At 37.0% G+C, this 26,663-nt stretch overlaps 2 protein-coding genes across 2 annotated transcripts in view; both read left to right on the top strand.

Annotated features, from left to right (window-relative positions):
* The window catches only part of LOC149848759 (RNA-binding KH domain-containing protein PEPPER-like), a 39,955-nt gene extending 36,947 nt beyond the window's left edge, over window positions 1–3,008 (top strand). The window contains exons 5-6 of the mRNA XM_089997289.1: window positions 1,909–2,103; window positions 2,540–3,008. Coding sequence (XP_089853415.1) covers window positions 1,909–2,103; window positions 2,540–2,716 — 372 coding nt within the window. The 3' untranslated portion in view covers window positions 2,717–3,008. The remainder of the gene's footprint in view (window positions 1–1,908; window positions 2,104–2,539) is intronic.
* Window positions 3,009–5,641: 2,633 nt separating this feature from the next.
* Window positions 5,642–26,397, top strand: LOC149848758 (isocitrate dehydrogenase [NAD] catalytic subunit 5, mitochondrial-like). Its single transcript, XM_089997279.1, has 7 exons — window positions 5,642–5,978; window positions 24,179–24,499; window positions 24,582–24,743; window positions 24,832–24,906; window positions 25,100–25,209; window positions 25,278–25,350; window positions 25,979–26,397. The coding sequence occupies exons 1-7, from the start codon at window positions 5,805–5,807 to the stop codon at window positions 26,168–26,170; spliced, it is 1,107 nt and encodes a 368-aa protein (XP_089853405.1). The 5' UTR covers window positions 5,642–5,804; the 3' UTR covers window positions 26,171–26,397.
* Window positions 26,398–26,663: the final 266 nt, after the last annotated feature.

The following is a 26,663-nucleotide window of genomic DNA, read 5'->3' as shown; positions in this document are numbered from 1 at the left end:
CTGTAAACTTCTTTTGTTATAATAGCATTTTATTGCTATCTTAGCTATAGCTATGAAGAATGCCCCCTCCTTTTAGTTCGTATATGTCACGATTAAACGACATTTGGTATACATTTCTTTTTCTATTTACATGAAGTGTAGTGTGGTATCATTTTGGGAAGGGTTTGTGTATGTGCAGATGTTTATTCAAGTTCTGAATTTGGCATAATATTGTAACCACTCTACATTATAGTGTGAAAACCCACCTAAATATTTATCATTAACAGAATTTGCATTGAGTTATCAACTTATCATGCTTATGTATGCCAGAATTGGAGCTTTCTCACGGTCTCCAATGACTGTTGTGCAATCTTCTACTGCACATACAATATAAAGAAAATAGAAAGATCAAGGGAGGGAGATATAATGTGTTTTGATTTGGGACTAAGGTATCTACCATAATAGGCCTCTTAACTGTCTCTCATACCCTTGTGGGTTTACATGAAATACAGAAGTAGAATAACACAAGAATAGCTAAAATGCGTAATGACCAAAATATATGTGAAACTGAAATTACTATTGTGCCCCTGGAAATTAGTTTAAGTTTTTTCTCACAATGTACTGGTTGGCAATGGTTAACTTGAGTCACTTATCTAAATGTTTTATTCTGATGCCTGGCAGTGCTAGGATGTGTGCAAGGCATTGCTGAGATGTGTTCAATGCTAAAATGCAAGAGAAGGAAGCCATTTGGATATATGTGATTAGACTAAAAATTCAAGTGCATTTGGAACATCCAGGAAGTTTATTTTCAAGCCACTAACCTTTTTATTGCACAACCCTGTTTAGCATTCACAGGTGTTGGTCAATCTTATGATGGAAGTTAACAGGTGTATTTTTGGTATAATGCGTGTTTCTGGATTCATTTGTATGTTGAACTAGTTCACTAAAGATCCAGAATTCCAAATGATGTTTTGTGGCTAGCAGCCAAAGTAGAGAATTTTTGTTACCTACCATTGCCTGGAACCATAGTTTAAAAAGTCACCGAGTCAACCCGGTGATTCGGTTGACTCGTCCCGGATCGCCCAGTCACCAGGTCAAAAACGAGTACAATCTCGTTTTTTGAGCAAAACCTGGCCGAGTCACCGAGTTGACCCGGCCAAGTCATGGACGAGTCAACCGAGTCATGGGCTAGTCATGCATATATATTCATATATAATATTATATATATATAATTACATATATTATATGAATTATAATATAAATATTATGTATATTATATATAAAAATATGATTATACATATATTAATAAAATTATACATTAAATATATTATAAAATATTATATAATGTATATTATATATAATATATTGATAAAATAATAAAAAATATACATAATATATACATATATTTATATATTTTATATAAAATATAAAGTTAACATGACCCGGTCGAGTCACGGGTCATTCAAGGACGAGCCGATTGACGAGTCAACGAGTTTTAAAACCATGCCTGGAACCATTAACTCACAAAGCTTCTTACTGATTGTTTTATTTGTTCTTCTCCTTTGATCTTTATAACTTTTTTGGACCATTCTGTGCTTATCATTTTCCTGCAGCCTTTTGCCTACATAATCATTTCTGAAGCACTTTTCTGTTAAATCCAAAGATGCATGGAGGTGCTACATGCCCCCCCTTCCAAATTTTGATTACTTTGATATTCGCTGGCATCACATTTCTTTATGAACTATTATCAGGTGAACATCCTAACAATGAAACTGAAATGTCTGACTCAACTGTTTTAGTTGCATCATGACTTCCATGTTGATGGCGATATTATTTATTTGCTTCCAACAACAACATGATGTAGGCACTTCCTGCATTTGCTTGCTTACTTAAGTATGCTATACCTACTGAGTGGTCTTACCTTGTCAGGTAACACAAACAATGCAGATTCCTCTGTCTTATGCTGAGGACATCATTGGTGTAGCAGGAGCAAATATTGGATACATACGCCGTACTAGTGGTGCTATACTTACAGTCCAAGAAAGCAGGGGCATGCCGGATGAGATAACTGTTGAGATTAAAGGTAGCGCTTCTCAGGTTCAGGCAGCCCAGACTCTGATTCAGGTAACCTAACTCATGCATTTTGTCTTATCTTCGTCAGCTATCCCTCTCTGAGTGTATCATGTCACTGCTACCAGCTTACTATCGTAATGACTAAGCAATTACTGACAGAATTGTAAACAAGATTTTTTATTCTCATGCATTAATAACAACAAAATTGGCTATAAAACCAGGGAAAATGTACATACTGGAGCTATGAAACAGAAGAAAAATAGGTTTATGGAGAAAATGCAAAAATAGCTCGTATTTTAAATTTGACACGTGAATTTGTTAGAAACATTTGCTTGTCAAAAAGTAGAATCTAATGTTTCAGGTCCCATCGTTAACAAGTGATTAGAATAATGCATTGAAACTTGAAAGATTTGTTTTGAAAATCAATGTTTTTGTATGTGGCTGCCGTGATTAGATATATATATCTCTCAATTTCAATTTAATGCAGGAATTTATGGCTGGGCACAAGGAGCCAAGGGGGGTTGGGAGCTTCAGTAAACTTGATACTGGTTTGAGGTCTTATTCTCAGTATGGTAATACATCTTACCCTTCGTCATCATTGCCATCTCAATCTATTGGTGGATATGGGTCCTCTGGAGTTGGATTCAGCAGCTTTAGGCTCTGAAGATCAGGAAGCCTAGTTTTCACATTAATTTGAATTCTCCTTCATATGCCTTTGCCTGTTTTGTATTAAAACAATTTTCATTATGTTAGTATGTAAAGTGTTAGTTGCGGCAGTTGTTTTTCACTAGGTGACTTCACTTGTTGCAGCCCTTTCATTATGGAACTATTAGTCTAAACGAATGTACGTTTTATACTCGGGTTTGTTTTGATTTGGTAGATGAACATATCTCATTATGTTTGAATTTACACACACTGCATCCTACGGGAGGTCTCTTGTTTTACTGCTTCTATTCTATACATTCCCTCTGCTTTCAGGCCATATCTGGATTACTGCCGGTGCTAAATGTAGATCCATCGAAGTTCAGAATAGGAGTGTTAGTTGGCAAAACCAGGTCTCTGAGAAAGCTGGTTTTCTTCTTGTTTGGATCAACAGAAACCAGTAAAACCTGGTTTTTGGTCATGAAAAATCAAAACAAAAAAATAAAACAATTTTAATCTAGTCTTTATTCAGCCAGCCACCATTAGAAAATAGCTGGATAAAAGCACTCAGCTGATACTGTCCTGGCCACATGGTACCTGGCCGGTCAAAAATGACCGAAAATGCTTTAAAAAATATTCATATTTTGGACAACGAGAGGCAGAAAAATAGCCTTTTTCTGCCAGAATGTGGTGCCCATGGGTGAGGTGTTGGGGAAGGGGATGCGATGGGGAGGGAGGAACAGGATCGCCAAGTTTTTATAAACCTGGGTTTGGAGTTTAAAACCAGGTTTAGTATACATAAATTTGATTTGATACCCAAAACCAGGTTATGAACTTGGTTTTGGATGTCATCTAAACAAGGGGTTAGTCTTAGCCTATGGAGCCAGTTATTTCCAACGAGTTGAGTCATTATTAATCAAATCATCAGCCATGAGAGCACAGATCCAGGAAGATGATCAACCCCCTCTAGAAGCAAACCGGTGTTTGCTTCTTAAACACACATTTGGCATCTGCTTGAGTGATAACATAATTTGCAAACTTTCATTTTAAAACATGTCCGGGATTAGGTGCTAACACATTACATAAAATAAATCATAATTTGCATGTAAGCACTTGCTATATGACAAATTTATGTTTAGCAGCTTCAGTTATCAAAATCTTGAAATAAAAGCTTATCTTTTTGAGAAATTACTCAGATGGATACTTGAGTTACTTTAACCCATTGAAATTACTTGCTTGCCTTTAACTGTCGCTACAAGAGTGTCACTTAACCATTTAAAGATAGGAAAGGAAAGAGTTTCATTTTAAAGAGGGTGTCACTCTTTGCACAAGTCCAAGCGTGGGCAGTGGTTACTCTCTGGGGGCAACGGATAAGCCCAAGGGGTTTTACGCTACCAGGACCAACCGTAATTACGGCAGGCATAACCAGTGCTGTTAGATCTCTGATCCTGGGGTTGGTTTCTCTGTGTAAATATATTTAAAAAAGAGTTAAAACAGAGTTAAACAGAGTTAAAACAGAGTAGGTTATATAAAACATTACTCAAACGGTCATTCGATTAGTTTCTTATAAAAGGTAATTCTTTATCTTAAATATTTGAAAACCTGAGATATTTCAGGTTAATTGTTCTGATTCGGTCTCTGTATTATATAACTCCACAAGTACTCTCCCTTGCCCACTGAGGATAGTTTTCCATTTGGCTTTGGCCGTGTAGCAAAGGGTGCGTACCTCAGGTATCGAACTCTCAAGCTTTAAGCCGACCCACTTAGTGAGGTTTGCGGAGACACTGTGGGCTTTAGAGTACGAAAAGTTGTATTTAAAAAATTATGAAAAAACTCTACTATGAATCCAATTTCAGATATTGAATCCGAGTTACATTGAATATCATGTTCATGTTCATGGTCACTTTTAAAACCAAATTGAAATCATACATGTTATTTGCTAGTGTTTGTAAGCTCATTTTCTTATGCCATTTGTTTTCCCGCATTGTTAAAGCAAAACATTTCTAATCATGTTTTCCTTCTTTAATGATTCTTTTGCTGTTTAATGATTTGGCTGAGAAAATAAATCTCTTTGTTATTTTTAAAAAAAAAAAAAAACAGAATCACATGCTTATGATTTTAATTCACACCCCTACTTTTCCAAACATGAGAAAGTTATGTCCTGAGAAAGACAATCATATGATTCATATTCTCAAAAGCAATTTTTTCAAGTGATTCATCTTCGCAGCTTGCAAAGTGACCTAAACTCCATCCTTTTGTAATGCTGTGCTGACATCTTTAGTTTTCAACAACCCAGTCCACCTTGTTCATCTCTAGGCTTATGAACACTCAGCTGAATAAATACACATGCCATAGTCAAGAAGAAACTGTGTAATATGGTGGACAATTTACAAATTTCATATTCTTAACGTGATATTAAAGTTACTAATATTTTATATTAGATTTGTGCTATTTTAAAAAAGTGGCTTCGATTTTTTTGAGATTTTCTTGCTAAATACTGAATATTGAATATATCATGAGTTTCCCTCGCCAAGATTTTTTTGGCGTTTGTTACATCCCTACACAAAGGGAGCCATTTTCCACATATTGGAGGGAAAGTGCTCTCTTATGAGAGGAAGTATGAACCCAATGGGGGGCCGTTTGTTTCACACCCCACTTTAATGTGAAGGGGATTTTTCACAAAGGCCGAGCAAGAAAGGGCGAGTGGGGTCCACACATTTTTCTCCCTAATAAAGGGTTTCCATGGAAACCCGTGTCACATCTCCCCTCCTGGGGAAGCACTTTCCCTCCAAGGGGGGCTTTGGGGGGATTCTCGTTTCCGTTGATTCTCCTTTCCATGGCGTGAAACAAACGGGCCCAATTGTGATAGGAAAGGCGCTTTTTTGTGTTTATTATGTGGGGTTATCACGTATTTCTCAACAAGATGTTTTTGTTTCGCTTTTCTTAGTAAAGAGCTCTTTTTCCCATGAAAGGGATCACTTTCATAGTAAAGGACATGAAAGAAACGAGAGAGAGAGAGAGAGAGAGAGAGAGAGAGAGAGAGAGAGAGAGAGAGAGAGACGACCCATCCGCCTTTCCCACTCTTCTGCCATTGAGGGTTCGCTTCCTCAATGGCTGCTCGGCTCTTTGCACGCGTTCTCCGACGCCCTTCCCTCGACCAACCCACCCTTTCCTGTTACAGGGCTCTCTCCTCCTCCTCCGCTGCCTCCCCGACTACCCCCATCCGGGCGACCCTCTTTCCCGGCGACGGAGTTGGTCCTGAGATCGCCCAATCCGTCAAGCAGGTCGGTTCCCCACCTCCCTTTTGTTTCGTGGTATCTTCCGCTTCTGAATTCACGTCATCTGATTTTGGCATCGGCTCTTCGTTTTCCACGAGCGTCGTTTACTTTGAAATCCAATTTTCAGCGGTTGTCGATCGATGGAATCGTTTAGATTTTGTGGGTGATTAAAGCCCTAAAGTTTTTCAACAAGATTTTTCCTTTTTCCTTTTCTGAAGAAGAAAGCCCTGAACTTTTTATAGTAGTTCTTTCAAAATTTCCTTTTTTTGAAGAAGAGAACCCTAAGGTTTTCATTCTAGTTAGATTTGGGAGTGCTGATCCAAGGAAAATATGAGGGAGAGAAATGCCGTACTGCCTTTAAGTTTGAACAACTATAATTATGTGCAAAAGATTGTATGAGAATACCGTACTTATTCAAAGGTGTTTGTGGGGGATCACATATGATGCCCCTAATTGGCCGGACCAATCGTCATACAGGAAATTAACTTACATAATCACAAGACAAGCACTTTGATCAATAAAGATGATGGGATTTAATTGATATTTGAAATCTGAGCTGAGTGATTATAGAGTAACAGAAACAATCACAGCCATAATTATCCGGGTGTCACTACTTGGTGAGCATGGTCCACGTGATAGGCTCTAGCTATCCGTTTCGATAAGCATAAATTGTAAGATGATGGATCTTATTTTTTTGTTTTCGCTGTAACTCAAATATTCTTCATGAATCATACTGCTGATTGTTATCTCAGGGACTAACTCTGCTTTCTTCATCCAGTCCTCGTGCTCCTTGTATTTTCTTTTCCTTGATGCATAGAATTATTTTTGCACATTCCATAATTGCATGGTGAGATATATCCACAGTTATTACCCTTTACTGGAATGTATATCACATGTGGATCATTTTTCAGAAACTTGTTATAGTCTATATTATTGAGATGCTGATTCTCTTTAAACAATGATTTAAGTTGTGTATGGATCCCATCGTTTGACATAGGATGGGTTACGTCCTACATTCAGGGTGTGTTTGCATTCCGTGGCACCTTCTTCCGCGGAATACAAATCGGGCCACCCTCCCACGGTAAATGAATCCGTCCCATTTTTGTGTTTTATTGTGGGGCCCGCAGAAATGGTATGGGCGCCTATGCATTTCTGCGGAAACTGCCCACTTTCCATGCAATGCAAACGTGCCTTCAATCCTAGCCGTCAAACAAATGGCTAGGATTGGTCCACATTCTCACATGGATGTGGACTGAATCTAGCTGTCCAGATACATCAGTTGGACAGCTAGGATCAACATATGATCCTTTGTATCCTATGTCAAAGGATGGGATCCTTTTTTGATTAAGCTGCTGTCTCATATTCAATGATCATTAGACAGCACATCTATCAATCTGTTCATAATCAAGTGGCTGCTCTTAAGTATATTAGCATGATCGTGCCACTGCTACCCTGTCAAAAGAAGCCTCTGTCCTGATACTTGCATTGTCAATCATGTACTGCACAATCTGGTTCCTGCCTCTTTCTATGTCATACTAGGGGTACCATTTTATAGGAGGTGTTATTCTTGTGCTATAATATCAGATTTCCATCATCAATTCCTTGAGTGCTTCAATTGTTTTCTACCTTTTCTTTTGTGTTCATCTAGATTCTTAAGAAAATTTCTTGAGGAACCAGAACTTTTTGGATCACCCAAAAAATTGCCCGCACTGATATTGGTGACAACATTTTCATGTCATTCATTCTCTTATCTGGATAGCCAACATGTATGCTTGCTATGAGTATTTTCTTGATCTGTGTCACAACATTTGGCAGTTTGGCTGCCCTTCAACAGTATAGAGCACTGGACCCAGGTCATCCCTCTTCATCTGCTAGCTTCCGCATTCTGCATTTGACATGTGCTGCTATGATTGCTGAATGTAATACTGCTGCCAGTCATGGCATCATGCTGCCACCAGTCAGCAGCTGCCAGAAATATGCCACAACACAACCTGTTGGTACTGGTAACACTAACAGTGATGGTCCTACCATCAAGGTATAATGAAGTATGCGGAATTGCAACAATAAGGTGCAAAAGCACACAAGTTCAATAATGGACATATACAACATCACAAAAGTGCAAAAGCAAGAAGTCCACGATGCGATAATACAAAATGCCTACAAAGGGCAACACCAACAAGTAAAAGAATAAGAGTATTATTTAATAAAGTGCTTGGAGAGCAATGAAAGAAATAAGGGGGAACTCTCCCCTATTTATATACAACACTAGAAGGGAGACCATTGGGAGCTCCCCTCGTTGGGGAGCTCCCAACGACTCTATGAGTGGGACCCCTAATGACAATGAAAAGGAAATAAAAAAACAAAAGAAAATAGAAAAAATAAGAAAAACTAAAATATAGTTGTTTCTAAACAACAACTATAATTACATGTAAAATGACAAAAATATCCCTATCGGACAAATTAAAGCAAAACAAATTTTATATATATATATATATATAGTTTAACACTCACTCAAATTTATGGAGAAATAACCGAAAGTTTGCTAAGGCAAAAACTAAATTGAGGAGCAGGAAAAGCTTTTGTGAAGAAATCCACCAATTGATACTTCGATGTGACATATGACAACACAATAGTCTCTGCCAGATATTCATCACGTACATAATGACAATCCATCTCAATATGTTTAGTTCGCTCATGGAAGGTGTTGTTACTTGCGATGTAAATTGTATTCTTATTGTCGCAACACATATTTGAAGGTGTTGAAATGATTATTCTCATATCACTGAGAAGACTTCTAAGCCACACAAGCTCTATTGTTGTTGTAGTCGTTGCACAATATTCAACTTCAGTTGAGGATAATGATACTATATGCTGCTTCTTGCATCTCTATGAAATCATAGTCACCTAAAAATACACAAAAACTGATAGTTAAGACTCTATCATTGGGATTTTCACCCCATTCAGCATCAGAATAAGCATGTAAATCAAATGAAGAAGATGAGGATAGAAAAATCCCTTTGATTATAGTATTCTTGATGTATCTGACATTTCTCAAGACGGCACTCATGTGCACAGTGGTAGGAGCATGCTGAAACTAGTTGACAGAATAAATTGCATGAGCTATGTCTGACCGAGTGATAGATAAGTAAGTGAGCGTGAAAAGAAGTGTTTTCTCTGGTTACGGGTCATGGATCTGGAGATCCAGACCCGTGACATCCACTTCTCATTAATGGCATTGTGTAATATAAGTTATTGTAATGAGGGTATTTTAGTACCCTAATTTTGTAATCACATGTTAATATAAAGGAGTATACACAACAGCCGACCCTAACACAACAGGGTATCAATTTCTCCCAACTTCTCTCTCCCTTTCTCTATCTCTCTCTCTGTTTCTCAGCTCTCACGCGTGGAAGGACCTGGAGATTGAAAATCTGACATGGTATCAGAGCCACGCTTTAGTTTAAACTGGAATCGATCTCAAAGGTAAGTCTGAAAGATCTATCGCTTCTCGATTTCCTCTTCTAAGTCAAGAAAATATTCTTCTTCTGTCATCTTATCTCATCTGATTTTTTTTCTGGTTCACGACTGACCCATCCTATTCTTTTCTTCTCAATCAGACCTGATATCATTCAGATCTGACAATAATTAGATCTGACTTCTTCTCCCTACAGTTTCCTTTCTGTCTCTTGAACTTGATCAGATCTGACGTTAATCAGATCTGATCAAACCATCTCCCTACCTAATCTAAGTCAACTCAGAGAGGACTGAGTGACTCAACCCAGATTTTCGACCCAAATCTTTTGTTGAAAATACCTTTTCTTCATTCCTCATTCTGTCACTAACATACCCAGTTTATCGCTCTTGATAGCAGCGTGATCTAATCACGCAGGGCCCTATTTTGATTCAGCTGCATCCTTGATCAGATCTGATCAAGCCGATACACTCTCATTTCTTCTATTTTACCTCTTTTAGCTTGAAAGCATTGCGTCAATACAAAGTACGAATTCATATTCATAATTTTTTTGGTGATTTTCATACCCAATATTCCATTTCATATACAAATCAGAAATCTGATAGATATTCAATTTCTGTTTCAAATCAGCAATCTGAATTAGTTTCTGCAATCTGATAGCCATTGATCTGAACTAGTTTCTGCAAAAAAAAAAAGATTACAGAAACTGTAGGCGTAGGCAGGTTGTGCTGAACACACTCTTAATACTGTGAAACATGGATTCACTTCCTAGCCAGTCAGTTCTTTCTTGAAGTTTCCTCAGCCAACTTGTGTCTGAAAAATTAAATAATGGTAACTTCTTGACTTGGAAGAGGCAAATCATACCTTTCATTAGGAGTCAGGATCTTTCTGGACATCTGGATGGATCTATTCCAGTTCCTCCTGAGTTCATATCACGAGAAGAAAGGGACAACAAAGGGGAATCTACTACAGTATATGTTAGAAATCCTGAATTTGTGGCTTGGATGAAAAGAGACCAAGCGCTAGTTGCTTATATTACATCTACACTATCACAAGAGGTACTTGTAGCCATTCCAGATGACTGCACTGCCATGCAACTTTAGAAGAGACTTGTTCAGACATACTCACAGGTTTCTCAGGCCAGGATTATGTTTCTTAAAAGGGAATTTCAAATGTTAAGAAGGGATTCCATGACCATCATGGAATAACAACAACAACAACAACTACGCCTTCATCCCAAAACAATTGGGGTCAGCGATATGAACCAAAAAAGAAATTCATTTTGGGTCTTCCACATGAATCCTTTTCCTCCAATCATTTCTATCCAACGCCATGTCCTCGGTGAGGTTCAAAGCATTCATATCCTTTCCTATCATCTCCATCCAAGTCTTCCTAGGCCTACCCCGACCTCTTTTAACTAATGTATTTTCCCATTTCTCCAACCTTCTAACTGGAGCATCATTAGGCCTTCGCCGAATATGTCCAAACCACCGTAAACGATTCTCTCGCATCTTATTTTCAATGGGTGCAACACCTACCTTCTTACGTATCTCTTGGTTCCGAATCTTATCTTTTATTGTATTTCCACACATCCATCTAAGCATCCGCATCTCAGCTACACTCATTTTTTGAATATGATGTCTCTTGGCAGCCCAACATTCCGTACCATATAGTAAAGCGGGTCTAATAGTCGTCCTATAAAACTTTCCCTTCAACCGCAATGGCATTCTACGATCGCACAACACTCCAGTAGCACTTTTCCATTTCATCCACCCAACCTTTATCCTATGATTTACATCTCCATCAATTTCTCCATACTTTTGAATGATGGATCCCAAATATTTGAAATAATCATTCACTGGTATATCTTGCTCACCAAGCTTCACTACACTCCCATCACTACTTCGTTGCTTACTAAACCGACATTCCATATATTCAGTCTTACTCTTACTCAACTTAAAACCTCTAGCTTCCAATGTCTGTCTCCATAATTCTAACTTAGCATTAACCCCAGCTCTAGACTCATCAATCAAAACAATATCATCAGCAAACAACATACACCACGGTACATTTTCTTGAATTGATCTCGTAAGCTCATCCATCACTATCGCAAATAGGAAAGGGCTTAAAGCAGATCCTTGATGTAACCCAACCGTTATCGGGAAATTGGTTGTCACCCCTCCACAAGTGCGGACATTGGTTACTACTCCTTCATACATATCTTTAATTATACTAATGTACTTGAGAGAAACACCTTTCTTCATCATTGTCCACCAGAGAACGTCCCTAGGTACTCTATCGTATGCCTTCTCTAAATCAATAAAAACCATATGCAAATCTTTGTTCCTCTCTCTATATCTTTCAATAAGTTGTCTAAGAAGATGTATAGCTTCCATAGTTGATCTTCCAGGCATAAAACCAAATTGATTCTCCGATATCATGACAACCTTCCTCAACCTAGACTCAATCACCCTCTCCCAAAGTTTCATAGTATGACTCATGAGTTTTATACCACGATAGTTTGTGCAATCTTGTATATCACCCTTATTCTTATATAAAGGCACCAAAGTACTCTTCCTCCACTCATTAGGCATCTTATTTGTTCGCCAAATCAAGTTAAAAAGATTTGTCAACCATTCTAAACCTTTCTCTCCCAAGCATTTCCAAGCCTCGATAGGTATACCATCTGGGCCAACTGACCATCATGGAATATTTGAACAAAATGAAGGTTATCACAAATCAGCTAGCAGTTGTTGGAAGTACAATTACTGATAAAGATTTGGTACAACAAACCCTCAATGGATTGGGACACGACTATCATATGATTGTCACTTCCCTGTTATGTTTACTTGAGCTGCCCAACTTTGAAGATCTGCGTGCAAAATTGTTACAATATGAGATGAATCTAAAGGGATTTTCTGAAGAATCATCTATGCATACTGGGGCACAAGAAGTTCTTGCTACAGGGGTTACTTATGCACGAGGAAGCTATGATATCAAGGGAAAGGGAGCACAAGGGAGAAGTGGTCATGGAGGTCGTGGATTATTGCCTACACCCAACACATATACCAATCCACAAAGACATAGGCCAATTCCTACCGGCTTTCTGTGTAATAAAAAGGGGCATATCAAAGCTAACTGCTGGTTCAATCCCCTAAATAAAGGAAAATCAACACAAACTGAAGCAAAAAAAGGCACAGACAGTACAAGGACCAACAGAGAAGTAAAAGAGTTATTGTTGTCAGCTTTAGCAGAATTGAATCTGAAACAAAATGAGCAAGGTACTTGGTATGTGGACTCTGGCGCAGCGACTCACGTTACTGGTGATGCAGGTAAGCTCCTAAAACTTGTTCCTTACATTGGTAGAAGTAGTATAGTTATTGGAGATGGATCACACCACTCTGTCTCGCATATTGGAAATTTCATTATACCCTTGCCCGAATCTTCCATCAACCTTTCAAAGGTTCTTTATGCTCCTAATATCAAGAAAAACATCGTTTCAGTTTCTAAACTTGTTGATGATATCAAAGCCTCAGTTGAATTTACTCCCTCTTCTGTTCTTGTCAAGGATCTCTGCACGAAGGAGACGTTCGCTAGAGGAAAACGGCAAGGCAATATGTATGTTTTTCAAGAAGATCCTTCAACACATATTCGCTCTGCAGACCCAAACTTGAAGCTACAATCATCGTTGCCTTCTGAAAATCCTACCTGCGTTTTTAGTGTCTCTGAAATCAATAAGCCAAACCTTTGGCATGGTCGTCTAGGTCACTGCAGTTGTAGTTTCATTGAAAAGCTTGTTTCAAATAACCTCATTCCCAAGTCAAGTTTATGAATAAATGTCAATGACAACAAATGTTCTAGTTGTCTCTTATGTAAGAGTCATGTTTTACCATTTCATTCTATCAATAAAAGAACTTCAAGACCTTTTGAGACTATCTGTTCTGATGTTTGGGGGCCTGCTCCAGTTGCTTCCATATCTGGAACTAGATATTATCTTTTATTTGTTGACAGTTATTCTCGCTATTCTTGGATATTTTTCATGAAACATAAATCTGAGACTTTCAAGTTGTTCCGTAACTTCCATTCCTTTGTCAAAAACCAATTTTCTGAAAACATCCTAAGTTTCCAATGTGACAGAGGAGGTGAATTCTCTTCCATTGACTTTACTAACTTTCTTCAAAGTAACGGGATAAGGAAAAAGGTGTCTTGCCCACACACACCTCAGCAGAATGAGATTGCTGAAAGGAAGCATCACCATATTGTTGAGACTTGAGAGTGCGATGAGCATGATGCATGACAGTAGTTTTCCGATCACTTTATGGACAAAGGCTTTTCATTCTGCAGTTCATGTGATAAATCGATTGCCCATGACTATTTTGGAAAACAAGTCTCCTTGTCTCTTTTTGGTGTACATCCGAACTACTATGATTTGCATGTGTTTGGTTGTTTATGCTATGTTCATGTTGACAATTCAAGGAGACATAAGTTTCAGGACAAGGCCCTGAAGTGAAGGTTTGTGGGTTATGCTGATGACTATAAAGGGTACAGGTGCTATGATCCGGTGAGCAAGCGCATCAAAATATCAAGAAATGTCATCTTCGATGAATTGAATTTTGATTGTTGATGTACTAGTTCTTCAGAATCAAAACCTAAAGTTGAGACTTATTATCCTTGGTTGAATTATGAACTTCTCTCAGGAGCTAGTGATGTTTGCTCAAATTACATTCAAAAGGATAAGAAACCTGTGTCTACTGATGGAATGATTGCTCATGAAAATACATACCCAACTTTGAATCCAGGAAGGTATAAAGGCCTTGTATACACTCGACGATAAAGAGAGCCGTCCACCATAGTTAATTCAGACATGGACACATCCTCTACATCCAACATCGTTGATACTAGAAGATCCACACATTCTCGCCATCCAATTGAAAGGTGGGTCAGTTATGAAAATTTCTCATTAGATTTTCAACTCTTTCTAACAGCTTTGAATAAAGAAGATGAACGCACAACGTTCTCTCAAGCATCAAATTCCAGAAGATGGATTGAAGCAATGAATGAGGAGATGGAAGCTCTACATGAATGTGGTACGTGGGATGTCGTATCAAGACCACCTGTCAGAAACGTTGTTGGTTCGAAATGGGTGTAAAAAAATAAAGTATAAACCAGATGGGACTATAGAGCGATACAAGGCGAGACTTGTAGCCAAAGGTTTTACACAGGAGCAAGGACAAGATTATGATGAAACTTTTAGTCCAGTGGTAAGGATGGGGACAATCAGAGTCATACTTTCTTTAGCTATTGAACACCAATGGACTATTAGCCAACTCGATGTGAAGAATGCTTTTCTTCATGGAGATTTGAGAGAAGAAGTATACATGGAACAACCCACTGGTTACGCAGAAGGTAATCCTACAAAATATGTCTGCAGACTAAAAAGGGCGATATATGGGTTGAAGCAGGCATCTCGATCTTGGTTCGACAACTTTTCTCTTGAAATACAAAAATATGGTTTTAAGAAATCTCTTATTGACCACTCATTATTTATATTTAAGAACCAAGACACAATTACTTTGTTGTTGATATATGTGGATGATATCATCATCACTGGTAATTCCAATGAGCACATTGAAGAAGTCAAACATCTCTTGAATCAGAGGTTCAAAATGAAGGACCTTGGCAAACTACGGTACTTTCTTGGAGTTGAAGTCGACAGTACCTCTGAAGAAATGACTCTCACTCAACATAAGTATACCATTGATGTTCTCAATAAAGCGGGTATGAAAGACTGCAAGCCCTTGAACACTCCTAGCGTTCTTCATCAAAGGCTTAGCTCTCAAGACGGAGATCCATTTGATAATCCCACACAGTACCGTAACATAGTGAGTATGTTACAATACCTCACTTTTACTCACCCTGATATAGTCTACTCGGTGAATCAAGTTTCTCAGTTTATGCATGCACCATGTGAAGGGCATATGAAAGCAGTTAAACGAATACTACAATATCTGAAAGGAACGATTGGGGATGGTCTCATATATAAGCGAAAGACAAATGGGCAAAATGCACATGAGATCACTATTTATTCTAATGCGGACTGGGCGGGAGATCCAGATGAACGCAGATCAGTATCCGGCTATTGTGTATTTGTTGGGATGAATTTGGTTTCTTGGAGTAGTAAGAAACAAAAGGCTGTTGCCAGATCCAGTACAGAGGCTGAATACAGGTCAATGGCAGTCGCCACTGCTGAGGCTACTTGGATTAGACATCTACTGACAGAAGTCGGAGAATCGATATCTCGATCACTTCTTTTGTGTGACAACCAGAGTGCCATTAGTATGTCCTTTAATCTAATCCATCACAGTCGTGCCAAACATATTGAAATAGACCAACATTTTGTGAGACAAAAGGTAGAAGAGAAAGAGATTGAGCCTGAATTTGTTCGAACTACAAATCAAGTGGCGGATATATTTACAAAAAGATTGACAAAAGACAAAATTTGGATGTTAAAAGGCAAGTTGTTCATGGTTCAAGATCATGCACAACTTGAGGGAGGGTGAAAAGAAGTGTTTTCTTTGGTTACGGGTCATGGATCTGGAGATCCAGACCCGTGACATCCACTTCTCATTAATGGCATTGTGTAATATAAGTTATTGTAATGAGGGTATTTTAGTACCCTAATTTTGTAATCACATGTTAATATAAAGGAGTATACACAACAGCCGACCCTAACACAACAGGGTATCGGTTTCTCCCAACTTCTCTCTGTTTCTCAGCTCTCACGCGTGGAAGGACCTGGAGATCCAACTAGTTGGCTGTAATGAGTAGGATCTACAAGCAGAGTCTCATCTCCAACATTAATTTAGCATTAATCACTTCTGGGGTTTCTATCTTCTTATCATATGCAATACTAGACTTGGTACAAATATTAGCAACAAATTTCATTTGAGAAAGAATGTACCCTCTGGGAGAGTACCCAACTTCAATACCTAAGAAATATCTTAAAAAACCTAAATCAGACATATCAATTATTTTTTAAATATTTTTAATATCACTAATTCCTTGCTTATCACTTCCAATGATAATTATATCATTTACATAAAGTAGAAAAATAACAATTATAGAACCTGTACTTTTAACAAAAAGAGCAGTGACATTATAACATGAATGAAAACCCAAATGAGTCATTACATTGCTAAATTTATCATGCCAGGCTTTAGGAGCTTGTTTTAGAGCATATAAAGCCTTTTTAAGTTTAAGAATTTTACCTTTTTCAATACAAAACCCCGACAGAGGATCCTTGTATACTTCCTCATTTAATTCACCATTTAAAAAAACATTTTTCACATCTAGTTAGTAGATGAGCAATTTTTTAATAGATGCAACTGTTGTCCTAACACTACTTATTTTAGCTACCTGAGCAAATGTTTCTTCATAATCAATTTTATATGTTTGAGAGTACCCTTTGGCCACTAACCTAACTTTGTATCGTTTTAGAGACCCATCACTTTTGGTCTTAACCTTAAAAACCCATCTACATCCTATAGATTTCTTTCTTATGGGTAAAAAAGTTATTTCTCATGTTTTAGCTTTTTCAAGAGCTATAAGTTCTATATTCATTGCTTCAACCCATTCTGAAAGATTTTTGGCTTCATTATAGTGTGATGGTTCGTGATAGGAATGTAAAGCTATTAGGGGAGAACTCTCCTCTATTTATATACAACACTAGAAGGGGAGACCATTGGGAGCTCCCCTCATATAGTCGTTGGGGAGCTCCCAACGACTCTATGAGTGAGGCTCCTAATGGCAATGAAAAGAAAATAAAAAAATAAAAGAAAATAGAAAAAATAAGAAACACTAAAATATAGTTGTTTCTAAAAAACAACTATAATTATATGTAAAAAGATAAAAATATCCCTATCAGGCAAACTAAAGCAAAATAGATTATATATATACATGTATGTATATGAATATGTATATATATACATGAGTATATATGTGCAGGCATATAAATAGTTTAGCACCTATGTCACACGGACTCGGCTAGGGAGGTATCGCACCCGAGTCGACACGCCCCGACACGGGTGCGGCTTCAGACTTGGCCCAGACTCGGTCAACGTCGAGTCGGACTCGGTCAACGAGTCAAGGCCGAGTCCGTCCACATTTTGGACTCGCTCAACTTTGACCGAGTCCAAAAATGTCCATTTTTAAGACAAAAAACAAAAAAAACATTTTTTATATATCTTTTTTTTAATATATAACCAGACTGTGCAATGCAGTTGCACACAACTGCACAGTCACTGTGCACAGTTTGTGTGACTGTGCACAGTCTGCACAGTCACAGACTGCATTGCACAGACTGTGTGCACAGTCTGTGTGACTGTTTCACAACTTATGTAAAAATATGTATAAAACACGATAAAAGGTAACCCAACCATTTGAGGTAGCTAAATAAATGCTTTTCCAGTTTAGAAAATACTAGTTTCACAAGTATTAGTAAAGCTAGCTTAAGAACTACCATAAAGAAATGGGAGTGCCAAATTGAAACTTTCTAAAAAATTAAGGTCATAGTTTTGGCTACTTAATTTACTGCAGACTTGAAGTTTACTATTACAAGTCAATTTAAGTCATATCTGTACAATGATAATATCCTTTTATCTTATATAGTTTTGGCTACTTAATTTTAATTGTTTACTAGAATTATTGTTATATATATATATATAGCCGAGTCCCCGTGTCCAAAATTTTTGAAATTGCGCCGCACCCGTGTCGCACCCGCACCCATGTGACATAGTTTAGCACTCAAATTTATGGAGAAATAACCAAAAGTTTGATAAGAAAAAAACTAAATCGAGGAGCAGGAAGAGCTTTCGTGAAGAAATCCATCAATTGATACTCCAATGTGGCATGTGACAACACAATAGTCTCTCCTAGATATTCATCACATACATAGTGATAATCCATTTCGATATGTTTAGTTGGCTCATGGAAGGTGTTGTTGCTTGTGATGTAAATTGCACTCTTATTGTCGCAACACATCTTCGAAGGTGTTGAAATGATTATTCTCATATCACTGAGGAAACTTTTATGCCACACAAGCTTCATTATTGTTGCAGCCATTGCACAATATTTGGCTTCAATTGAGGATAATGATACTTCATGCTGTTTCTTGCATCTTTATGAAGTCATAGTCACCTAAAAATACACAAAAACCGATAGTTAAGACTCTGTCATTGGGATTTCCACCCCATTCAATATCAGTAAAAGCATGTAAAACAAATGAAGAAGACGTGGATAGAAAAATCCCTTTGGTTATAGTATTCTTGATATTCTTGATGTATCTGACAATTCTCAAGACGACATTCATGTGCACAGTGGTAGGATCATGCTGAAACTAGAACTGCATGAGCTATGTTTGGCCGAGTGATGGATAAGTGAGCGACCAAACTAGTTGGCAGTAAGGAGTATGATCTTCAAGCAGAGTCCCATCTCTAGCCTCAATTTAACATTAATCACTTATGGGGTTTCTATCTTCTTATTATATGTAATACTAGACTTGGTACAAATATTGGCAACAAGTTTCATTTGATAAAGATTGTATCCTTTGGGAGAGTACCCAACTTCAATACCTAAGAAATATCTTAAAAAACCTAAATTAGACATATCAATTTTTTAAAAATATTTTTAATATCACCAATTCCTTGCTTGTCACTTCTAGTAATAATCATATCATTTACATAAAGTAGAAGAATAACAACCATAGAACTTGTACTTTTAACAAAAAGAGCAATGGCAGTATAACATGAATAAAAAACCAGATGAGTCATTACATTGCTAAATTTATCATGCCGGGCTTTAGGAGTTTGTTTTAGAGCATATAAAGCCTTTTTAAGTTTAAGAATTTTATCGTTTTCAATACAAAACCCCGACAGAGGATCCATGTATACTTCTTTATTTAATTCACCATTTAGAAAACATTTTTCACATCTAGTTGGTAGATGAGCCATTTTTTAATAGATGCAACTGCTGTTCTAACATTACTTATTTTAGCTACCGGAGAAAATGTTTCTTCATAATCAATTTCATATTCTTGAGAGTACCCTTTGGCACCTATCACTCTTGGTCTTAACCTTAAAAACCCATCTACATCCTATAGATTTCTTTTCTATGGGTAACAAAGTTATTTTTCATGTTTTAGCTTTTTCAAGAGCTTTATGTTTTATATTCATTGCTTCAACCCATTGTGGAAGATTTTTGACTTCATTACAGTGTGATGGTTCATGATAGGAATGTAAAGCTATAAGGCATGACTTATATTTTGGTGTTAATTAGTCATAAGATACAAACCTACTTGGTGGATTGGAGATACAATTGGATATTTTAAGAGAGGTTTCTTCTAAGGACAAATTTTGTGAATATTTTTATAAAGCATTTAAAAGATTTCTTTGCTCATGCCGGGTATAAATTTGTATGGCTTGATAAACAATATCATTATCTCTTATAGATGATTCCTTATTTTCATCAATTGAATGCACATTATCATCACCATTTTTATTGTCATTTAAGGTATTATCCCCGATGTCATTCAAAGAATCATCACAAGAAGTCAACACTTCTTGTGGCAAGAGATCAAATAGAAAGTATAATCAACTTCATTGTTTTTCTTGTTTTTTTCAAAAGTATTTTTATTTTTCAAAAAGATTACATCTTTAGAAACATGGAGTTTGTTACACTTAGGGTCAAAACATCTATATCCTTTTTTGTTTTCTCCATAATTCATGAATACACATTCAATGGCTTTTGGAGACAATTTATCTCTTTTATACAAGAGTACAAAACACTTACAATAAAAAATTTGCAACCGCTTGAAATCGGGTGTTCTTTCTTTTTCATAAGGAGATGTGTTTTGCAAGGATGATAAGGCCATTCTATTTATCAAATATGTTGATGTTAGAGTGGCCTCGACCCAAAAACTTTTTGGAATATCTTTAGAAATAAGTAGTGTTCTAATGGTTTCTATTATATGTCTATGTTTTCTTTCTGCTAATCTATTTTGTTAGAGAGTTCTAGGACATGACTTTTGGTGATAAATCTCGTTTAGTTCTAGATAATTTTGAAATTCATTTGATAAGTATTAACCACCTGAATCAAATCTAAGAATAGAGATGTTGCTTTGAAATTGATTTTTGACAATCATATGATTTTTTTTAAAGAAAAAGGGCACATCGAATTTTAAATTAAGAAGGTATATCCATACATATAATATGAATATCCTTCTTTTGATATGACAGGAGAAGGTCCCTAAACATCCGAATGCACTAATTCAAAAGGTCTCTTAGAGACAAAGTTTCTATTAGGAAAGTGAGTGAATTTCATCTTTCCAAAGATATAATATTTGCAAACTAAATTTTGTTCATTGCAAAATTTTTTCTTAAAAGAAGATGCATATTTGAGAAGCTTTGGTGTCCAAGTTTTTTATACCAAGTTTTAATATCTTTATTTTGAAAATGATTACAAAAAAGAATTTGGAGGAAGGTTTAGATAATTCATGAAGTAGACATCTCCCTTCCTATGGCCTTTCCCAATATGCTTCCCGGACCGAAGATTCTTCATGGAACAACCCTTAGATGAGAAGGAGATTTCACATCCATGTTTGGAAATTTGTGAAACAAAAAGAAAGTTTAAACTTAGTTGAGGAACAACCCTCACTTTTGGCACAAAATTTTTTTGAGAGGAATTTAATGTTCCATTACTTTTAATTTGCAAAGATGTTCCATCGGTAGTTGAAATATAGAAAGTTTTTGAATTAGTGCATAAATCAAATAAACCATTCTCATGAGGTGTCATATGAAAGGAGACCCTTGAATTAATGATCAAAGAAGACATATTTGGAAGAGAAGATGAGGCTATCACGAAACCCGATGTAGATGAAGATTTGAGTAACATTTGAAGTGCCTCCGATAATTGAGCAAGAGAAAAAAAATCTTTTCCTTTGATCAGTTCTTCCTTCCATGGTGTGGTTTCTTGAACAAAAGCTACTTTGTTCTTTGGGGTGTCATATAACTGGGACAATTAAGTCGTATATAACCCGGTTCATGACAGTGACGACAAATAGCTTTCTTGTAGCCACCATTATAGATATTTTGCTTCCCAAAGTGTAGGGGCTTGTAAGTTTTTCCATGATTGCCAGGTTTGGACACGGCTAACACTTCATCACCTTCTTTTATCATACTAAGATGACTCTCCTCTTGGTATATTTTGGCAACGACATCCTCCAAAAGAAGAGACTTAGATCTATGAGGGAGAGAGGATCTAACTTGTTCATATTCGAGCTTAAGCCCATGTAAGAATTTGGAAAAATGTTATTTTTTCATTTGCTCTTTTCTTGGTTCAATATCTTCACTAGCAACCCACTTGGATTCAAGAAGAGATAATTCATTCCATAAGGGACTAAGAGTGCTAAAGTAATCACGGACACTCATGTCCTCTTGTTTGATGGTACATATTTTCTTGAAGAAAAAATTGCCTTGCAAGATCTTTTTGTGTATACGTAACTTTTATGAAAAATCACGCCTCGTTTTCCTTGTGAAACTTAGCGATGTTGACATATATTTTGAGCTCAACATTGTTCATAAACCATGCGAGAATTATGACATGGTTACTTTTCCAATCTTCTATCTTGGATTTATGGTCCTCAATAGCTTTTATGCGAGCATTTCTTTCTAAAGTCTTTTCTTGTCTTCCTTCCATCTTGGTGAGTTTGAGTTGAAGTTCCGAAATAGCGCCCATCACATATCCCCAAAGCTTATTGCTTTTGAGGTTATTTTCCATGGCGGATGCCCACATTATGTAATTGGTACCATTCAACTTGAAAGAGAGGTCAATCTTTTGTTCATTCTCCATTTTGTCTTAGTGAGAAGAGAGAATGAGGAGTATGGAAGAACATGAAAGGGCTCCTTCACTTGAGTTACCGCAAGCACGTCGATCCTCGAATCATGATCTTTCAATGGTCACTCTTTAAGAGACCAAGTGCACAACCTTGCTATGATACCATGTAATGAAGTATGCGGAATTGCAACAATAAGGTGCAAAAGCACCAAACAAGTCCAACAAGCAATGAAAAGGAAATAAAAAAAACTAAAGATAGAAAAAATAAGAAAAAGTAAAATATAGTTCTTTCTAAAAAACAACTATAATTATATGTGAAAAAACAAAAATACCCCTATCGGGCAAATTAAAGCAAAACAAGATTATATATATATAAAATCTGTTTTGCTTTAATTTCCCTTATATATATATAATCTGTTTTGCTTTAATTTGCCCGATAGGGGTATTTTTTGTTTTTTCACATGTAATTATAGTTGTTTTTTAGAAAGAACTATATTTTATTTTTTCTTATTTTTTTTATCTTTACTTTTTTTTATTTCCTTTTCATTGCTTGTTGGACTTGTTTGGTGCTTTTGCACCTTATTGTTGCAATTCCGCATACTTCATTACCTGGTATCATAGCAAGGTTGTGCACTTGGTCTCTTGAAGAGTGACCATTGAAAGATCATGATTCGGGGATCGACGTGCTTGCGGTAACTCAAGTGGATGAGCTCTTTCGTGTTCTTTCATACTCCTCTCTTCTCACTAAGCCAAAATGGAGAATGAACAAAAGATTGACCTCTCTTTCAAGTTGAATGATACCAATTACATGATGTGGGCATCCGCCATAGAAAATAACCTCAAAAGCAATAAGCTTTGGGGATATGTGATGATTTCTATTCCGGAACCTCAACTCAAACTCACCAAGATGGAAGGAGGGCAAGAAAAGGCTTTAGAAAGAAATGATCGCATAAAAAATATTGAGGACCATCAATCCAATATAGAAGATTGAAAAAGTAACCATGTCATAATTCTCGCATGGTTTATGAACAATGTTGAGCTCAAAATATATGTCAACATCGCTAAGTTTCGCAAGGCAAACGAGACGTGGTTTTTTATGTAAATTATGTATACACAAAAAGATCTTGCAAGGCAATTTTTTCTTCAAGAAAAAATATGTACCATCAAATAAGGGGACATGAGTGTCCATGATTACTTAAGCACTCTTAGTCCCTTATGGGATGAATTATCTCTTCTTGAATCCAAGTGGGTTGCTAGTGAAGATATTAAACAAAAAAAAGAGCAAATAAAAAAATAACACTTTTTCAAATTCTTACGTGGGCTTAAGCCTGAATATGAACAAGTTAGATCCTCTCTCCTTCATAGATCTAAGTCTCTTCCTTTGAAGGATGCCATTGCCAAAATATGCCAAGAGGAGACTCGTCTTGGTATGATAAAAGAAGGTGATGAAGTGTTAGCTGTGTCCAAACCTAGCAATCATGTAAAAACTTACAAGCCCCCACACTTTGGGAAGCAAAATATCTATAATGGTGGCTACAAGAAGAGGAAAAAAATATAAAAGAAATGACTCTTGCAGGTTTAGTTAGGCGCTATTAATTTTAAAATATAAAAGAAGAGGAAAAAAAAAGCTCCCATTTGATCCACGTTCAACTCCAAATGCTCTAGGCATGAGGCCTCTATTTCTTTGCTGCATATAGAACCATCTTTTTAGCTTAATTTTCACTTCTGTGAGAAATAAGTTGTCATTTGTTATTTCTATAGATTTTCTGACTTCTCATAATAAAATAAAGTGAACTAATGCATGAATTTTCAGATTGCTTCTGAGGGTAATTTTTAACTAATGTAGGTGTTTAATGCTGCTGAAGTGCCCATAGAATGGGAGGAACATTTTGTGGGTGACAAAGTTGACCCTAGGACTGAAAGTTTTCTGACATGGGAAAGTTTAGAATCAGTGCAAAAAAATGGTGTTGGCTTGAAAGGGCCAATGGCTACACCAATTGGAAAGGGCCATAGGTCATTGAATCTTACCTTACGGAAAGAACTTGGCTTATATGCCAATGTTAGACCTTGCTACAGTCTTCCCGGCTACAAAACTCGGTATGATGATGTTAATCTTGTGACAATTCGTGAGAATACAGAAGGGGAGTACAGCGGCCTGGAGCATCAGGTGATATCTTGTAAACCATATGATTGTCTTTGTTTGCATTCATCTCGGAGCCTTTCATTGACCTTTTTTTTATTATAATCAGGTTGTTAGAGGAGTTGTTGAAAGTCTCAAGATCATCACTCGACAGGCAAGTTTGAGGGTAGCAGAGTATGCTTTTCACTATGCCAAAACCCATGGAAGGCAAAAGGTTTCTGCCATACACAAAGCCAACATCATGAGGAAGACCGATGGGCTTTTTCTCAAGGTGCTTTCAGCTTTGCTTTCTACTTTTGAGATGATGTTTCGTTTCTCACATAATGCCACATTTAGCTTCCTGTTGCCTTTGTCTGCAGTGCTGCCGGGAGGTTGCAGACAAATATCCTGAAATCAATTATGAGGAAGTCATTATTGATAATTGCTGTATGATGGTAACCTACGTGATTCACTGCTTCTGTGATGATGGAAAGGAAAAAATTCTCTTTCTATTTAATTTTAGTACATGATTGCTGATTTCATTCAGTCATCCTACACTATCATAAATTTTAAAACAATATAGTTCAACTTGTTTCAAATTTGTCTTGTACCTTTGATAGAGCTTGACCCAATGATTTGCGCTCTCAGCTTGTAAAAAATCCTGCTCTTTTCGACGTATTGGTGATGCCAAACCTGTATGGGGACATAATCAGTGATCTTTGTGCTGGATTAATAGGAGGATTGGGTCTGACACCAAGGTGTGTAATTTTCACACTTTTGTCTTCCTCAAAGTAACAAATTCCAAAGCTCATTTATTTCTTTTCAGCTGTAATATTGGTGAGGGAGGTATTGCACTTGCTGAAGCCGTACATGGTTCAGCACCTGATATTGCTGGCAAGGTGAGACATCTCGCTCTCTGCATGGCACACGTGAATTAGTTTGCTGCATTGCATTTCTTTTTGGTGTCATATTTCACATCCATAGTGGATTAGTTCCTAATTTCAGCAGTCTGTTACTAGCATATAGTTGCAAATTAGTTAGTGAAGATCAGCTAGTCTGAGTACGTATTTATATATCCTCACCACTATGAATTGTGTACGGTTGGACAAGACTATGCTGAATGTTTTGAGTTCATCAGTTTTAGAGTTGTGCGCCTCAAACAGCTTTTTTAGAGAACATGATTTTATTGTTGCCAATTTGCAGTCTGAGTTGGTGAAATTTCAATAACCTTTGTTGTCAAGTTAATCTGTTCACTGGGTCATCTTTTGATCTGCACTTATTTTGAGTTTTGGTCGAATTTTCCTTTGAAAAGTTTTAAAAATGTGACCTTTTAAGCAACGGCCATAGGTGACAATGGCGTAGGAGTTGACACATAATCAATTGTGCTTTCACACTTGGTCTGCAGATGGGAGACTGAATCTTGAATCGTTGGAGATCAGTCTTCATGTTTCACGTTCACCTAGTGATGCATGCCATGAACGATTACCTTTTCTCAGCTGTTTCTTTTTTTCCGGATGATGACTGCAGAACCTTGCAAATCCTACCGCTCTACTCTTGAGTGCGGTGTCAATGTTGCAGCATTTGGGGCTGAACGAGAAGGCAAACAAAATTCATGGTGCTATCCTCAAGACCATTGCTGATGGAAAGCACAGGACTCGAGATCTTGGGGGCACTGCATCAACAACTGATTTCACAGATGCAGTTTGCAACAACCTTTAATGTTGCTCACAAAGACGGTCACATATGGCAGAATTTTTTGAATAAGTTGGTTTAAACAACTCCTCTGCATCTAATGGTTGCGGATAGTCTAGCAAATGCTGCCTTAGAGCTGTTAATAAGCTTGCATCAGCCAATAATTTGTTTTTGCTGTAAATGACTGCTTCCCTCACATTTTGTTTCTTTTGATGTTTGGAGCTCAATCCTATCCATCTTTTCATTCTTCAAAAGATACAAGTTTTGCTCGTTTCCTGTGTTTAGAACATATCCTGCCAGAGAGAGAGAGAGAGAGAGAGAGAGAGAGAGAGAGAGAGAGAGAGAGAGAGAGAGAGAGTTGTACCAAATCATCGATTCTGATATTTTATGAGGATCCCACCTGGCCTTCGTTTTGGAAAATCAGGTCTTGACAGTTCTATTGTTTGCCAGTAGTGAAGGCTAAGCCAGTTCTTTTTATAGAACTGCAAATCAAGCCTACAATTTTGTATGACCGGCAGCA

The sequence above is a fragment of the Nuphar pumila genome, chromosome 1 (assembly GCF_984573655.1).
Source record: "Nuphar pumila chromosome 1, dmNupPumi1.hap1.1, whole genome shotgun sequence".
Lineage (NCBI taxonomy): Eukaryota > Viridiplantae > Streptophyta > Magnoliopsida > Nymphaeales > Nymphaeaceae > Nuphar > Nuphar pumila.
This window is presented reverse-complemented; position numbering and strand designations above follow the sequence as displayed.

Bases quoted from the DNA above. Each gene is read 5' to 3' on its own strand.
- LOC149848758 (XM_089997279.1), top strand. From the start codon at position 5,805: ATGGCTGCTCGGCTCTTTGCACGCGTTCTCCGACGCCCTTCCCTCGAC. The intron at 24,744-24,831 runs GTGCTTTCAGCT...CTTTGTCTGCAG, and splicing joins CCGATGGGCTTTTTCTCAAG to TGCTGCCGGGAGGTTGCAGA. The intron at 24,907-25,099 runs GTAACCTACGTG...TTGCGCTCTCAG, and splicing joins TTGATAATTGCTGTATGATG to CTTGTAAAAAATCCTGCTCT.